Here is an 18623-nt window from a genome sequence, read left to right on the forward strand (position 1 = left end):
AACCAATTAACATTATTACATTTGTACCAGTAGTCTTCTCATATTATGAAATTATCTTTCAGAAATCTATAAGAAATTTGTTAAATAACATGAATTAGAATATTTGTTTTGATGTAGCCAAGCGAAGTTCTGTAAAAATGACAATACACAGGCCAGCATCTAAAAAACCTTGGGCGATTGTCTAGAAAAATTAGACTTCAAATATGTGCCAGTTGTGGTTAAGCGATTGATCTAGTGTTATTATTAAAGCAGCTGATCGATATTCGGATTTTTCGCTGCTTAATCCACGCTAATATGTACTCAAATTGACTGTATAGCATTTGATAAACCAAACAAAACCACAGTTGGATTAAAAGAGACCCATCATATAAGGTTGAATCATTTTTGGACTGACATGCCTTTTACAGATTCAACATTCACAATATTGTAGTTCCTTAGTCTCTTCAATGACGATCAATGGTTTTAAGTATTCATGCATGTTGTTGTTAATTTTATCTTTAATATTAATAAACCATGTCTCATTGATTTGCAAAACTTAATAAAGGTTATAATCATTGGTGTAGATAAAATAACAACACCTGTTTCTTTACAGTATTATCAATAAATCTTTTCTAATAGCCATAGTTGAGATGGAACAATAATGGAATATCCGTTGTCTACACAATTGGCTTGTATGTAAATTGTCCTTCTATGTTAATCTGAAATTGACCAAGAAAAGGATTGAGCATAACAAACGGAAAAGACTCAAATCATTTGCAAGGACCCCTTAATACAGGGATTGATGTGTATCAGAGGCTGGGGAGTGAATCAGAAATCAGTGGGAGAAAATTTGATTAACGATGTCTGTCTACGTATAGAGTGTTGTTATTCATTTTCCAACTACCGACAGACCTGTCCTATTTGTTTCCTTGCAGACTTCCTTAATTATAGTAATGTTTTAAAACTTTATAATCGTGCAAGCTAATTATTCATAGAAACATAGGGTAGTAATGGACCAGACTTAAATCCACTAGAGATCTGCTACATCAAGATGTTGATTGCATGAAGAAATATCGGTCTGACTCATGATAGGTTGAAATTAAACATCTTGAACCAAAACAAATAAAGCAAATGAACTATTCATTTAAACATGAAATGGAGGGACTGTCAAAATGAATTTGAAAAATTATAATTTGGTTGTGTTTGGTGAAATTTATCAATAGTGTTATGTTTTATGATTTAAAAACGTGCAGGACTGGAAACAACGATTTTGGTTGTAGCTTATAAAATGTTAAGACACCAATCAACTAGATCCTGGCATTTTGAACTATGTGCCTGAGGTATTAAATAAATAGATTAGAAAAAAGACAAAATGACTGACACCAGATGGATTATTCTTCTTGACAATGTCAGTGACAGGTGTCTTATATCCAGTCTTGAAAATATGTTAAAAAAAAATATTTTTTTTGATGTCAAACTTATTTTTATTTTCAGCTTATGTGGCTAATTATAACCTTTCGCCAATGATTATAATATTTTAAATAAAAAGATTTAACATTTTTATCCAATGTTATAAATGTTATCTGTTTGGTGTCAAATTTAGTTTTATTTTCAGCTTATATATTTGTGGCTAATGTATATAACCTCTCCCCAATGGTTATATTAAAACAAAACAAAAAAACTCAACATTTTTATCCAATATTTCATTAGGTTGTGAATTCTGAGGTAAAGTAAAAACAAAATTCACAGCATGTTTCCCACTCCTCCTCCCCCCCATTTCTCTCGTCATTTCATCGTGTAGTTTATATTATGCTTCATGGTAGCAAATGAGCAGAAATGTAGTCTTTGTGCTTCAATTGGGTAATGTAACAGATAGTTGTATGAGTAATTTCAGGAAACAGAATTGGTCAATGTTTGCTTTAGTATAGATGAATATAGACTGGAAATGAAGACGTTTCTCCAAACTCTTAATGCATTATTTCAGAATTGATAAATATGAAAATCTAATTAATGTTTTTCAAGAACTATGCCACTTAGCATCTTACTTTACTATCCATATTTTCTCATGCGATGTCTGGAAATGGGTATTATAAACTGGCTTATGGAATAAGCAAATAATTCTCTGCTGTTTAAAATCTCTGGGTTTGTCTCAATTGCATGATGAATTATATGTAATATACATGTATATATATATAGGTGATAGGATGAATGGGCTTCACAATATTCTCTTTGGCTTTCTAACTAACTCTTGCTCCTTAAAAAAAAAACAAAACAAAGATATTTCAAAAAGTATTATTTAATTCCTTGAATTGCAGTGGTAAGATACATGGAGAACTTCAGTGCCAAAACAGAACTGTTATTGTGAATGGCTATTATATCAGTGATATGCAGATTGTGATTGATAGACACAAATATAATATCTAGTTTAGTAATAGATGGAATGAATATAACATCTAGATTTAATAGACAAATAGAATATAACATCAAGTTTGAATAGATGGAATGAATATAACATCTAGTTTAATAGACAGATTGAATATAACATCTAATTTAATAGACAGAATGAATATAACAGCTAGATTTAATAGACAGAATGAATATAACATCTAATGTTGATAGATGGAATGAATATAACATCTAGATTTGATAGATGGAATAAATATAAAATCTAAATTTAATAGACAATTAGATGGGATGAATATAACATCTAGATTTAAGAGACAAATAGATGGATTGAATATAACATCTAGTTTTAATAGATGGAATGAATATAACATGTAGATTTAATAGATGAATAGATAGATTGAATATAACATCTAGTTTTAATAGATGGAATGAATATAACATGTAGATTTAATAGACGAATAGAATATAACATCAAGTTCGAATAGATAGAATGAAAATAACATAAAGTTTTGATTGATGGAAAGAATAATACATCTAGTTTTAATAGATAGAATGAATATAACATGTAGTTTAATAATAGATGGAATGAATCTAGTTTTGATTAGATTGCCAGGAAGGTAACATAAAGGAAAATAGCATGAAAAAGACATTCATTAAATACATATAGAACTTTGACTTGATAGGAAAAAGATTCTGCACAACATGGATTACAAATTGCTATTTTTACTCATAAACTACAAATAATTGTTATTTATTGAAGATTGTATTTATATCATCTGCTCATTTAACTTTACATTTCTTTCAATTTATCTTTACAAGAAAAATGTACCTCATGTGATTTTCCTTGGCAGAATTGTTCAGTTGTTTTACTTATTTTTCCATGAGGTAACTTTTTGTGTGGGTTTAGTATTTGAACGAAAAAATGTAATATCTTAGATGGGAAGTAAATATAGATTTTCAAAATAAAGATTGTATGCTTTAAAGTTTAAAACAAGTTGCGGAAAGTTATACATGAGCAACTGGCTTCAGCTGACTGCCACTCAATTCGACCATTTTCAGTTGAAGCCAGTTGCTCTCAGTTGCTGGAACACCAGTTGCTCTCATTTGTAAGTTCGACATTTGTAATCCATGGTGGGCAGATTATGGATCTTTTCTACTTCTGTCTCTACTGTATACTATTATTATTATTATTATAAGTAACACAAACAGCTTCACATTATCATATGTTAAAAGCACAACAACATCAACACATCCTTGATAGGTATATGACTTTTGACTAGATCCCAGTTCGAATCCCATTCCAGTCGAGAAGAACCTTTACAATTGCCTTCATTTTTCATTGATGGTATCTGTGAAGCTGACAGGAAAGTGTAAATAGTCATTTGGATGGGACAATAATCCTAGGCTTACTCATGTACACATTAGCGTGCTCATAAAAGAATCCTTGACAGATGAAAATTATAAATAAATAAGCTACAGAGCCTACCATAGAAATAAAAATTACCTCAAGATGACCAAAATATTGTGTTGACGAGACAAACCTCATTCAATTCCATTTGATAGGAGCTAGGGTGGCTCAGTGAGCAACCAGGAGGTTCCATGTTCAATCATGGTAATGGCCAAGAAAGTACATCAGGATTTTCCGGCATGGTTCCTCCGTGTCTGTGACAAAGGACAGAGGGTCTGGCAAGGGACAATGTATAGTCCATTAGATGGGACAAAAACACGAGTTACGTGTACACATTGGTATGCATGTAAAATATCCCTTGGCAAATGGAAATCAATGTAAGAGTAGGTTGTAGCATTGCAGTCTGGGCAAAAATTCCCTCAACACACTGTATGACATTTGCTCGTCTTCATTAGCCTAGTCAAAGTAGAACATTTGATGGGTAAACAGTCATTAGTAGAGAATAAGAATATTCTTCCTCAGTATATGAAGGCTACATCCAATCAAAAGATAACCAGTTCTATTTCAATCCAGGATGAATATGTTGTAGACTTTGACACTTGACAATGTGAAGATGAATTTTACATTATTAACAAAAATATTAATAAAAAAATATTATCTTTAATTTCTGAATGTTTTCTAATTAATATTTGTATATAGCTTCCTATAGAAACATAAAACACATTTAATTCAGTTATATTTTTCTGCATGGTTTTGATCAAAATACCGGTAAATATAAACTTATTTGGTATTTCATGAGGTTTATTTACATTTTTCAGGCACATCAGAATCCAAGTGATAACTATTCAGAAAAGATATTAAGTTTTTTTCATATACCTAATATAATGAAACAAGATGTACCAAATAAGCCATTAGATTTTTACACCTGCAGATTTAAAAAATCGAAACTTGACAGGTAAATATTATCTTCCCTTTCTAATTTTTTTTCTTGTCTGTTGAGAAAGTGGGCCCTTTTTTCATCTCGCACCGAGTAAAGTTAAGTAAGAGAGGAATATTGAAATTGTCTCTGCCTGTAGTTAGTGTACTACCATCTCTCCTTCCGTTTCTTTTGGTTTTCGGAGCATATATCATATTACATAAATCATTCAAGCTTTGTGTCTCTTACTGTTAGAAATATCTCTGTTGTAAAAATTTTGTATTTTGGGGGATCACATTTGACGTAAATTTTTTGTATGCAATTATTATTCTGTAACACAGAGCACATCGCAGAAAACATTTAAAACATAGCATCAATGGTATGCCTTATACTGTTTGCTATACGCTTTATAACATGTACACTAGAAGTATTATGTTGTTGATCCCCAAGAGACTGAAAATCTTCCAAAAGATTCAGTCATCAATATGGACATCTTTTGGAAATGAAATGAAATAGGTTTAACGTCCTACTGCTCAGCTTCAACATGGCCTATGCCCGTTTTTATTAGTGCAATCAGAGCAGAACAGTATGACGCTAACTCCATTTTATTTTCAAAACATGTTCATGTTGATGACTTAATCTTCCTGTTTAAATTGGAACTGTTAGTAATTGCAGGAAATTAAGAATTCATCCCACAAAAAAAAACATTCAAACATATTGATTAGACGATGTGTTCTATTTAGTGACAAAAATGTACTTTTGTCCAATTATTTCACTAATGATGCCACTTTTTTTTTAGAATTTTGAATATTTTTCATTCATTACAATATCAGCAGATTTTAATCATTGAAGGGACCCAATTACAATTAATTACTACATGTAGTTATATTTTTCACTAGATTGGTCCAAAGAAAATAATAGAATAGAATATTTTCAGTTTATATAATGGAAGAATTGTTCATTCTTCATATTGTAATAATCAAGAACTTCTTATTAAAGCCCAAATGTGCCAGAAGGGCAACATTCATTCATTTAACCACATGTTAGTCCCAAAATGACCTAGTTTGTGTCAAGTGGAAGTTTAACCAAGAGTTCTCTCTCTCTCTCTCCCAGTTTCTGGTTAGCTCATAATCTCATTTTCTAGCACATTATCCCTATAGAAATAGATTTAGCTTGATGATTGATCATTGAAGCGATCATTCAGATTCCTAGCTGATACCCCCAATGGAGGCTAGGTCGCAGTTCTATTTCGGTATTTAATGCTAAAATGACAGTGATGTTAACTTTTGATAAATATTGTGGGACTCATTGTCCAAATGGCTGGCAAATCCTATTGATGCCAGAAAATAACTGATTTTGTCATATAAAATAAAAACACCAGTAAAATTCTGGTGTAACCTTCAACCTCAACTTTATCAACAAATATGATCATGCTGATTTATTGTGAATGTTTAGTAACCATTTCAGTTTCATTATAAATGAAAATAATAGGTTTGTATTATCGTTAACTGGTTGAATTTCATTGTTGTTTGTTCAATAAAGTTAAGATTTTTTAAAAATATTTGTTATTTATTTTGTTTTATTGTTTTGAATAAAATGACAAGACCCCTTTGATTTGAGACAAATAAAGTACTGATCATTGTTGATTTTATTGGATTTTTTATGTTGATATATTTCATGCAATGACCAGTTGTCTTCGTTAAAAGTTTAACATCTATAGATAAAGTCAGTGTTGATATATCACCGATTTTGTATTCCACTCTAAATACATTCAACTGAAATTTAATCAAACTTCGCCTAATCTTTCAAAACAAATATTCAATTGTGCATAGATCAACCTAAGTCAATGTTTTATTTTGATCTTCAAAGGTTATGAAAGTGAAAATAAAGAAAGTATTTATATTTGTTGAGAAATAGAGTTGATCATTTCTAAATCAAGTAACAAATATGTATGATTTCCAATCAAATTAATATTTGAACATTTCTTTACCACCTGCATAAAAAAGATTCTTCACTTGACTTAGATAATGTTGGAATTTTCCAGACAATAGGTGTTATGGGTGTTAAGTTATTTCCTTGTTCTTGTTTACAAGACTTATAAATATGTTCTTTTTATTAATGTTTTTAACAACTGATTTTAAATTAATGTTCATAATGACCAGTATTTATAACAAGATCTGATTTTGAAATGTACCATAGAAATCAATAACTGGTTTATTTATGGAAATAGAAAAAATGTGAAATATAATAGAATAAAGTTGGGTTTTATTGTCCTATTTTGCTGCACCAACTAGGCTAACGAGGAGGAACATGTAGTTCAGCATTAGATAATTTTGTCTGGACAGCAGATGTTTCCACCTGCTCTTCATCAAATTTCAAATGTCAAGGTTCTTTCACAGGCAGGGGGGCTGGATGGCTGTATCATAAAGTCTGTCATTGAGTCAACTGGGGTGTTTTCGATTCCCCGGTTCTAAGTGGCAAGGAGTAGGGTCGCCTGTCCAACCTTGTAGGTTTTCTCCAGGTCCTCCGTTTTTTTCCTACTGCTAAAGACCCCTATGCGCAAGAGAATTATTGAAATAAAAATTGAACCATGTGTTAGTCTCGAAATGGCCTAGTTTGTGTCCAGTGGACGTTTAACCCCATCTCTCTCTCTCTCTCTCTCTCTCCCTCATATTAAATGTAGAATGCCTAAATGTAGAATGCCGAGATTTGCCGAATGTGCCAGGCCCTCTGACCCCCTCCACTATCAAGGGGAAACTACTCTGGTTAGTGGGCCAGTGCCTCACTCACTGGGACAACATGGCTCCAAAAAGAAAAACAAATTAAATAGATGCTTATTTTAACAACACATCGGCATATATAGTTAGTGTTTTTAAGTTAGAATTTTGCAATTCTCTAATGCTATTGTTTAGAAGATATCGACCGCATTAGATTATTCATGTGCATGTATTTTGGTCTTGTGTGATCGATACAGTGAAAAAATTAACAGAAGTTTGAACCAGCTGGCATTATTTTCAAATTTACTTCAGACAGAAATACCCATGGTACTATGTAAATAATTTATATGATATTATTTCAGGTTTTTAGGTAGTGATGATCACATCTCATTTTTCTCCAATACTCAACGAAGTTTTATAGTATGGGAGATCCTGTGTTCAGCTACATACGGCAAGAAGAAGAAAGCAGAAGTTGGCGTAGAAAGACTTTTAGAAGAGGATATTCTTACTGCTGCCTACAACTTACATGATGTAAGATAATTTCACTGTAATAGCTACACATGACATTTTTCTTATTTTTTTTTTTTATATACGCCCACATTTTCATGTGGACGTATTATGCCGTCGCCCCTGTCCGGACGTCCGTCCGTCCGTCCACAATTGTTTGTGGACTCTCTACAGGTCACAATTCTTATCCGATTTTGACGAAACTTAAAATATAGGTTTATCCCCAAAAGATCTCGGCTGCTTTTGATATTGGCATGTATCGGATCGAAACTTCATGGATTATGGCCCCTGATTGTACGAAAAATCACGTTTTTAGCTTGTGGACCCTATAGAGGTCACAATTTTTATCCGATTTTTTTAAAACTTAAAATGTAAGTTTATAACCCAAAGATCTCAGTTCCTTTCGATAATCGCGCATATCGGACCGTAACTTCCTGAATTATGGCCCCTGATTGAACGAAAAATCGCGTTTTTAGCTTGTGGACCCTATAGAGGTCATAATTTTTATTCGATTTAAAAAACCGTATTATTATATCACCGTTACACCCTAAGGAAGGTTGAGTTCGAATTTCGTGGAAATCAGCCCAAAATTGACAGCAAAATGGCCGCCATTCGTTCTCCAATAGCGTAAAAATATGGTATATCAAGGTTGTGGACCCTATAGAGGTCACAATTTTTATCCGATTTTGTTGAAAATTGAAATGTAAGTTTATAACCCAAAGATCTCGGTTCCTTTCGATATTTGCACATATCGGATTGTAACTTCCTGAATTATGGCCCCTGATTGTACAAAAAATCACGTTTTTAGCTTGTGGACCCTATAGAGGTCATAATTTTTATCCGATTTAAAAAACCATATTGTTATATCACCGTTACACCCTAAGGAAGGGTGAGTTTGAATTTCGTGAAAATCGGCCCAAAATTGACAGACAAAATGGCCGCCTTTCGTTCTCAAATAGCGTAAAAATATGGTATATCCAGGTTGTGGACCCTATAGAGGTCACAATTTTTATCCGATTTTTTTGAAACTTGAAATGTAAGTTTATAACCCAAAGATCTCGGTTCCTTTCTATATTTGCGCATATCGGACCGTAACTTCCTGAATTATGGCCCCTGATTGTACGAAAAATCGCGTTTTTAGCTTGTGGACCCTATAGAGGTCATAATTTGTATCCGATTTAAAAAAACGTATTATTATATCACCGTTACACCCTAAGGAAGGTTGAGTTCGAATTTCGTGAAAATCGGCCCAAAATTGACAGACAAAATGGCCGCCGTTCGTTCTCAAATAGCGTAAAAATATGGTATATCAAGGTTGTGGACCCTATAGAGGTCACAATTTTTATCCGATTTTGTTGAAACTTGAAATGTAAGTTTATAACCCAAAGATCTCAGTTCCTTTCGATATTCGCGCATATCGGACCGTAACTTCCTGAATTATGGCCCCTGATTGTACGGAAAATCATGTTTTTAGCTTGTGGACCCTATAGAGGTCATAATTTTTATCCGATTTAAAAAATCGTATTATTATATCACCATTACACCCTAAGGACGGCTGAGTTCGAATTTCGTGAAATTCAGCCCAAAACTGACAGACTTAATGGCCGCCCTTCGTTCTCAAATAACGTAAAAAATATGGTATATCAAGGTTGTGGACCCTATAGAGGTCACAATTTTTATCCGATTTTGTTGAAACTTGAAATGTAAGTTTATAACCTAAAGATCTCCGTTCCTTTCGATATTTGCGCATATCGGACCATAACTTTCTGAATTATGGCCCCTGATTGTACGAAAAATCGCGAATTTAGCTTGTGGACCATAAAGAGGTCATAATTTTTATTCGATTTAAAAAACCGTATTATTATATCCCCGTTACACCCTAAGGAAGGTTGAGTTCGAATTTCGTGGAAATCAGCCCAAAATTGACAGCAAAATGGCCGCCATTCGTTCTCCAATAGCGTAAAAATATGGTATATCAAGGTTGTGGACCCTATAGAGGTCACAATTTTTATCCGATTTTGTTGAAAATTGAAATGTAAGTTTATAACCCAAAGATCTCGGTTCCTTTCGATATTTGCACATATCGGATTGTAACTTCCTGAATTATGGCCCCTGATTGTACAAAAAATCACGTTTTTAGCTTGTGGACCCTATAGAGGTCATAATTTTTATCCGATTTAAAAAACCATATTGTTATATCACCGTTACACCCTAAGGAAGGGTGAGTTTGAATTTCGTGAAAATCGGCCCAAAATTGACAGACAAAATGGCCGCCTTTCGTTCTCAAATAGCGTAAAAATATGGTATATCCAGGTTGTGGACCCTATAGAGGTCACAATTTTTATCCGATTTTTTTGAAACTTGAAATGTAAGTTTATAACCCAAAGATCTCGGTTCCTTTCTATATTTGCGCATATCGGACCGTAACTTCCTGAATTATGGCCCCTGATTGTACGAAAAATCACGTTTTTAGCTTGTGGACCCTATAGAGGTCATAATTTGTATCCGATTTAAAAAAACGTATTATTATATCACCGTTACACCCTAAGGAAGGTTGAGTTCGAATTTCGTGAAAATCGGCCCAAAATTGACAGACAAAATGGCCGCCGTTCGTTCTCAAATAGCGTAAAAATATGGTATATCAAGGTTGTGGACCCTATAGAGGTCACAATTTTTATCCGATTTTGTTGAAACTTGAAATGTAAGTTTATAACCCAAAGATCTCAGTTCCTTTCGATATTCGCGCATATCGGACCGTAACTTCCTGAATTATGGCCCCTGATTGTACGGAAAATCATGTTTTTAGCTTGTGGACCCTATAGAGGTCATAATTTTTATCCGATTTAAAAAATCGTATTATTATATCACCATTACACCCTAAGGACGGCTGAGTTCGAATTTCGTGAAATTCAGCCCAAAACTGACAGACTTAATGGCCGCCCTTCGTTCTCAAATAACGTAAAAAATATGGTATATCAAGGTTGTGGACCCTATAGAGGTCACAATTTTTATCCGATTTTGTTGAAACTTGAAATGTAAGTTTATAACCTAAAGATCTCCGTTCCTTTCGATATTTGCGCATATCGGACCATAACTTTCTGAATTATGGCCCCTGATTGTACGAAAAATCGCGAATTTAGCTTGTGGACCATAAAGAGGTCATAATTTTTATCCGATTTAAAAAAAATGTATTAACACAAAGATCTCGGTTCCTTTCAATATTCGCGCATATCGGACCTTAACTTCATGAATTATGCCCCCTGATTGTACGCAAAAACGCGTTTTTTGGCTTGTGGACCCTATAGAGGTCATAATTTTTATCCGATTTAAAAAAACGTATTATTATATCACCGTTACACCCTAAGGACGACTGAGTTCGAATTTTGTGAAAATCGGCCCAAAATGGCCGCCGTTCGTTCTCAAATAGCGTAAAGATATGGTATATCAAGGTTGTGGACCCTATAGAGGTCACAATTTTTATCTGATTTTGGTGAAACTTGAAATGTAAGTTTATAACCCAAAGATCTCGGATCTTTTCGATATTCACGCATATCGGACCGTAACTTCCTGAATTATGGCCCCTGATTTTATGAAAAATCGAGTTTTTAGCTTGTGGACCCTATAGAGGTCATAATTTTTATCCGATTTAAAAAAACTTATTATTATATGACCGTTACACCCTAAGGACGACTGAGTTCGAATTTCGTGAAAATCGGCCCAAAATTGACAGACAAAATGGCTGCCATTCGTTCTCAAATAGCGAAAAAATATGGTATATCAAGGTTGTGGACCCTATAGAGGTCACAAATTTTATCCGATTTTGTTGAAACTTGAAATGTAAGTTTATAACACAAAGATCTCAGTTCCTTTCGATATTTGCGCATATGGAATCGTAATTTCCTGAATTATGGCCCTTGAATGTAGGAAAAATCACTTTCTTGTTAGCTTGTTCTCTATCCATCTCTCGAAAATGTGGGCGTATCCTGCCTGGCAGCCGCTGGTTTTTGTATTTAAGGGACTTGAGTCTTCTTGTACAAGAAATGAGACTGAGAAACAAATTTTTATAAGAATTTTATCTATTAGGACTCTGTTGAAAGTAATCAGCAAAAATCATCTGTTTCTGTAAAATTAACATATATGTTACTTAAATAACTTCAGTATGTACTAAATGATTATAGTAAAATTTGTATACAATGTTTGAGAAAAAAATATTACAATCTTTGAAAATTCTGAGATTACGGTCTTCATATTTGTAGGCATGCACAACCTATAAAATGACAATTATTTTAAAACATTTGTCTACAGGGTGGTTATGAACTACCAAGACATTCATATGATCCAGAAACACTGAATAAAAGACAAGTTCTTCATCATTACTGGGCTAGATGGGGCTGTTGGTATAAATATCAACCCCTTGACCATATAAGGGAATATTTTGGTGAAAAAATTGGTATATACTTTGCCTGGTTAGGTGAGTAGAGAACTATACTTTGTATAAATATCTTTTTCATTTGTTATTCTGTGCAGAAAAAAAGATTATGGGAGGGATATTAAAATTCCTTCAATCCAGGTTTTATATTTACAAAACTTTGTGAACATACCAACGAATTATAATAGTTAATAGATATTTTTCATTAAAACAAATTTATATTTATTTATCAATCAAGAATACCTGATACTGTTTGTTGTTTATTCTAACGATTTTTCTGGCATGATTGCTCAGTGATTTAAGCGCTAGCTCACTGGTCGACAAAGTCACTCTAGATTTACGAATATGCTTTTCCCTAATCAATTGTGCAGGACAAAGGGCCCGGCAAAAAATGTGTCTGATTGTTCAATGCAACAAAAAAGGGAGGTCCCTGAATACCGTTGGTAGTACGTAAAAGATCCCCTTACAGTTGAGAATCAAAATAAGAGCAGGCGATAACTCCTCTGTCAAAGCTAAATTTCCATCATAACACAATAGATGGCTTATGCCTGTCTTCTTTAGCTTGATTGGTGCAGAATTTCCATTTACTTGCTTGAATTAAATAGTGATAGGGTTTGTACACAGGGCAGGTTATGCGTAATCTTTCTAGAACACCTGATACCTCATCCCATATATTTGCTGTACTTTATAGATGGGTCAGAATTTCCATTTACTTGCTTGAATTAAATAGTGATAGGGTTTGTACACAGGGCAGGTTATGCGTAATCTTTGTAGAACACCTGATACCTCATCCCATATATTTGCTGTACTTTTATCTTTATACATGGTATAATTTGTATGTTTTCAGGTTTTTATACTGCCTGGTTATTACCAGCATCTATAGTGGGTGTACTTGTATTTATATATGGTATTGTAACTGTTGGTAGTAATAAACCTGCGTAAGTACACATCCTTCACCGGCCAAGGTTTAAAGATACATTATGTAAGATTTAGATAAAGAACTAGCCATTCTTGCTATAATAGTTCGAAAGTAGATGATGTAAAATGAATAATTTAAAAATTTCATTCAAATTACTCTATTGCAAGCGAAGATATAAGCCTTTGAAGTTTTGACAGACGTGTGCAATAATTTCAACCACGGTACTGGTTGATTGAAGCTAAGTCTCGGTCCTCCATATTTGATTAAATCAAAGTATCGCTGAACCATTCTAATCTATTTAATATCGGAGAAATCTGATGCCATCGAGAGTTGATTAAGGCCTGGATCAGTTAATTAATGTCTAATTAATACTTTTGAAAACATTTCAGGCCTAAAGAAAGACCTACAATAGGCCGATTTAGCTCTTGCAGAATGCATGTTTTAGGAGGGATATTGAAACAGGCTCCTTCTGTACTTCTGTCATGATATTGTTCCAGGAGCATTTCACACACGCTGTTCACGATATCTTTATCAAATTTTGTACACACATCAACATATTATAGTATTTGTGCCTTTTGCTAATTAGATATTTCTCAGATTTACTCATTTCTGTGTTTCAATGAAAACAAATTTGACTTAGTTTTTGGTGTACCTTGGGCAGGAAATGTTGGTGACAGTCTTCTTGATTTAATTTATTCAAATATTGAAAGGATTGAAGGGGAGACATAACTCTCCTTGGAAATTAGAATTCATATAAGTGCTTACTCTTGGGAATATTGTAGTACCTGTAATTAATATTTTATTCAATTCACTGTAATATAATTCAATGTATATTGTAGAAGTGTGTGTGTGTGAAATAGCTTATTTAATGTCTGCTTCCACAGAAGTGATATCGCCGACATATGAAATGAAATGTTTTTGTATATTGTAAAAGAAGTGAAATGTTTTTGTATATTATTGAAGATATGAAATGTTTTTGTATATTGTAGAAGTGAAATCTGTGATAGTGGTGAGTCGTATAAGATGTGTCCACTCTGTGATGAAGATATTGGTTGTGAATATTGGTATTTATCAGATGTATGTCTGTTTGTTAGAATAGCTTATTTATTTGATCATCCGGGTACAGTGTTTTACGCTATATTCGTCTCTTTTTGGGGTAAGTAGAATTTTTTTTTATTATCATTCAATTTACTGAAAGTTAAGACTATGCTGAATGCTACTTGCAACAAAAGTTATCATTGGTTAATAATTTAGTCTAAGATTATAGGCAAGAATTCTGTAATTCAGTATTTTATGAAAAAGAATTGATATAAACAGAAATGACTTCAAATCACTCAAATTTTCAGCATTTAAAATTTTATAAATTTGACACAAAATAAATTTAGGAGTATTAAATTAATGCTGAACTACAATTATTACAATAACTTGTGACCTGGGTGTTGGTGTAAGGGAGGTAACTCCAAGGAGACTAAAGGGGAGATAATTGAATGTAACAGATATTTAAATAAATGTTTCAGCTGTAACATTTCTGGAATACTGGAAAAGAAAGAATGCCAGTTTAGCTCATCATTGGGATGTTTTAGATTTAGAAGATGAAGAGGTAGGTCAGATTAATTATACTAGTTAGGCTTGACAGGCTCAAACTATGGCCTTAAAATCTTGGAGGCCTCCGGTCAAGGTGTACAATATTTTTGACCAAGTCATATAGGCCTTTCTTACATGTACTTTCCTAAACACCGAGTACCATTCTCAGCTCTACTCAATTTTGTTTTTAAAAAACTCTTCCATCTGGGGCTGGGGGTGGGACAGGCCTCACATGCGGAATAGCATAGAGTCCTTCTTCATCTAAATTCGGCACTGTATTTAAGGGTCTGATAAAACAGGATCTGATTAAGGTATTTCTGTCAAAATATTCTCTGACAAAAAAAAGTTAATAAACTTGGGTATCAAGTCTACCAAAGGTATGTTAATTAGACCCTCTTAATATCAAGCATTTTGAATAAAAAAAATAAAAAAATAATTTTTTTTCAAATTTCAGGAACGTCCTCGTACAGAATACGCAGCCAAAGCTCCAGAATGGAAGGAGAATCCTGTTACTGGGATAAGGGAGCCTTATTTTAACCCCAGACAAAGGATACCCAGGATATTGTCGGGCATGGCTGTTATTGTTATTATGGTAAATATTCAGTCATAGATTTCAATTCAAACGAAAGGAATTTTTTTTACATATGTGGGACTGGGGTGCTAGATCATAGTATTTTCTTGTATTTAAATGTCCTCTCGTCATCATATTTACCTAAGTATATTCCTGATTATTCAAGAATTTTATTCTTGTTATATTTTTGTTGTCTTTCATTATAATCGTTCATGGATTTATTTTTCTCTTTTTGTTCTCAGATGTTCCTAGTTATTATATTTATCATTGCCGTAATTATGTATCGTGTTTTGGTTAGCATACCATTATTTGAAAACAAAGACTTACGACCTAAAGCATCCATTATTGCCAGTTTATCAGCTGCTATTGTGAATTTAATTATAATTATGGCACTTGGCAGAGTTTACGAGAAATTAGCTTTAAAATTAACACAATGGGGTAAGTACCAATATGTATTTAAAATATATATCTGGGTAAATGCATTTGTTCTCCGCCATTTCAGATATATTTGAAATTTTAGAAATGCTGTCAATGTTTGCTGTTGTTTTTTTTCAAGAATTAAAATTTTAGTTTAAGAATTATGCTGTTCATGAGTTACTGAAAAATTAAACTTTTACTTATTTAAGAATCAAAATGCTGTTAGTTTTTTAATGATGAAATTTAAGAATTAAAATATAATAAGTTATTTAAGAATTAAAATATAGTTAGTTATTTAAGAATTATAAGATACTGTTTGTTATTAAAAGGTTACTGAAATACTTTCCTCCATTTATTTTTCAGAAATGCATAGAACTCAGTCAGAGTTTGAAGATCAGTTGACATTTAAAGTATTTATTTTCCAGTTTGTCAACTTTTATTCTTCCATTATTTATGTTGCTTTTTTTAAAGGAAAGTAAGTAATATCTGTTATATTTTACGCCTGGTTACATTCACAATATTATACTAAACATTTTAATATTATATGCATACCTTTGCAAATAAAGTAGGTTGGGTGACCAGTGACCAATTGAATTAACTCATGCACTTTAGATTGTAAGGTCTGTCATTGAGTCAAATGGCGTGGTTTCAATTCCCAGCTTGCATGTGACAAGAAATGTGGTCCACTGTCCAATGTTGTGGGTTTTCTACACTGCTAAAAACTCCTACGTGAATTATTGAAGTAAAATTGAACCATGTGTTTGTACCGAAATGACCTAGTTTATGACATTAAATCCAATTTTTCTCTCTCACCCTTTGCAAAACTCCATTCTGTAAAGCAATTATGAACAAATTTGATCCACAAATGATGTTAATATGTTGCATGTCATTAAGCAAGTTTCAGTAGTGTGTTTATCCTATAGTCTATTGTTCATCTAATTGTTTATGACTGTTTTACTACCAGAATATATGCTGTTTTTATTTATTTAGGTTTGTAGGTTATCCTGGTCATTACAACAGATTCTTTGGTTTAAGAAGTGAAGAGGTAAATAAAATGCATATCGTCAGTTTGAAATTTCATGAAATAAAATGCATATCATCAGTTTGAAATTTCATTAAATAAAATAGCATTTCACCAGTTTGAAATTTCATTAAATAAAATAGCATATCATCTGATTGAAATTTCATTCAATACAATGCATATCAGCAGTTTGAAATTTCATTAAATGAAATACCATATCGTTGGTGAAGTGTCAAAAGGGTGTATCTAAGAATTTCTAAAGATTAAGAAATAGAACCTTTTGCATTTAAAAATTTCCACAAATCAAGATACAACATTTGGACACATGATACCCAGAACAGTTCTAATTGGCATAGAGATACACAGCTCAGACAGAAATGTGCATATTAATTGGGAGATTTTAAAAATGCAGAAAAGGGTATTTGACTAATTCCCCGAGATACACCCTTTTGACACTTCACCGATGATATCATCAGTTTGAAACTTCATTAAATAGAATAGAATATCTTTATTTGATACTTCATTCAATAGCTTTATGGACTTAATTTAATTTAGAGAGCCACTGTGGTTCAGTAATTAATGTGTTGATTTGATAACCAGGTCATACCGTGTTCAATCCATTGTTGGCCGATAAAGTTTCTAGAGATTTTCCGATATGGTTTCCCCCTAGTGAGTGGGGCATGAAAGAGGGCCAGGCAAGGAACAGCATTTAGTTGTGTGGATGGGACAAAAAAAGACAAGATCCTAGATACATGATGGTGTGCATGTAAAAGAACTCTTGACTGTTGGAATTCAAAATTTCTCTCATAGCATACTGCATGGTATTTGCCATCTTCTTTAGCTGGTGTCAGAAAGTAGGATGTTAAACTCCATTTTATATCATGGAATAGTATCACATTGAAAAAGCAAGGCCTATTTCTCCTGAATGAAACTTCTTATAATTTTGGAAAGAATCATATATCTACTTCATGTGTAGTCTATATTATCTGGATTAATTTTAAGCTATAATATTATTCAGTGTAATAATGGAGGTTGTTTAATTGAGTTAGCTCAACAATTGGCTGTTATTATGATTGGTAAACAGATGATTAATAATGCTCAAGAAGTTATTGTTCCGTAAGTTATATTGTCATGCTGTTAGACAAATAATTGTTTCATAAAAGTTTTTACGAAAAATAATTGTTTCATATGTTATATACAGCACAAAAACAAAAAATAATTGTTCTGTAAGTTATATTTCCATACTCCATACAGTAAGACCATGATTGTTCCATTAGTTATATATCCATAGTCAGTATCACAAGAAATTATTGTTCTGTATACTCATACAGTAAGACAAATGATTGTTCCATCAGTGATATATCCTTACAGTGAGTATCACAAGAAATTGTTGTTCTTTCCAGAAAAGCCAAATCTTTATGGCATCGTTTCCGTGTAAAGATAGATAAAAGTGTTCCTAGAATGAGATGGGAAGATGATTTTGAACTGATAGAAAATGAAGGACTATTCCAGGAATACCTGGAAATGGGTATGTATTTCTTCATCTCGTTTACATTTACATGAATATCTTAATCCGAACAATGATATAACAACAGATGCCAATCTGTCATACTATACACCTTACAGAAAATTTGCTTCATGTGGGACTTTTCTTAGAACAAATGTTTACTTCCATCATTTTACTTTGGTTGTACAGTTGAATATTATTTATGTGCTGTCATCTAAATTTTCTTAATAACAGCTCTGGTA

The 18623-nt window shown here is 32.7% G+C and overlaps 1 protein-coding gene across 3 annotated transcripts in view; it reads left to right on the forward strand.

The window, feature by feature from the left end:
- The window catches only part of LOC126828215 (anoctamin-7), a 55911-nt gene that overhangs the window by 29100 nt on the left and 8188 nt on the right, over positions 1–18623 (forward strand). For 2 of the 3 annotated variants that reach the window (XM_050557851.2, XM_050557853.2), the window contains exons 6-18: positions 1690–1704; positions 4612–4748; positions 7789–7957; positions 12239–12404; positions 13210–13300; positions 14271–14437; positions 14799–14881; positions 15320–15457; positions 15679–15874; positions 16217–16328; positions 16844–16898; positions 17893–17990; positions 18278–18402. In XM_050557851.2, the coding sequence (XP_050413808.1) occupies positions 1690–1704; positions 4612–4748; positions 7789–7957; positions 12239–12404; positions 13210–13300; positions 14271–14437; positions 14799–14881; positions 15320–15457; positions 15679–15874; positions 16217–16328; positions 16844–16898; positions 17893–17990; positions 18278–18402 (1552 nt within the window). The remainder of the gene's footprint in view (positions 1–1689; positions 1705–4611; positions 4749–7788; positions 7958–12238; positions 12405–13209; positions 13301–14270; positions 14438–14798; positions 14882–15319; positions 15458–15678; positions 15875–16216; positions 16329–16843; positions 16899–17892; positions 17991–18277; positions 18403–18623) is intronic. The other variant, XM_050557852.2, reaches the window with a different exon arrangement.

The sequence above is a fragment of the Patella vulgata genome, chromosome 7 (assembly GCF_932274485.2).
Source record: "Patella vulgata chromosome 7, xgPatVulg1.2, whole genome shotgun sequence".
Lineage (NCBI taxonomy): Eukaryota > Metazoa > Mollusca > Gastropoda > Patellidae > Patella > Patella vulgata.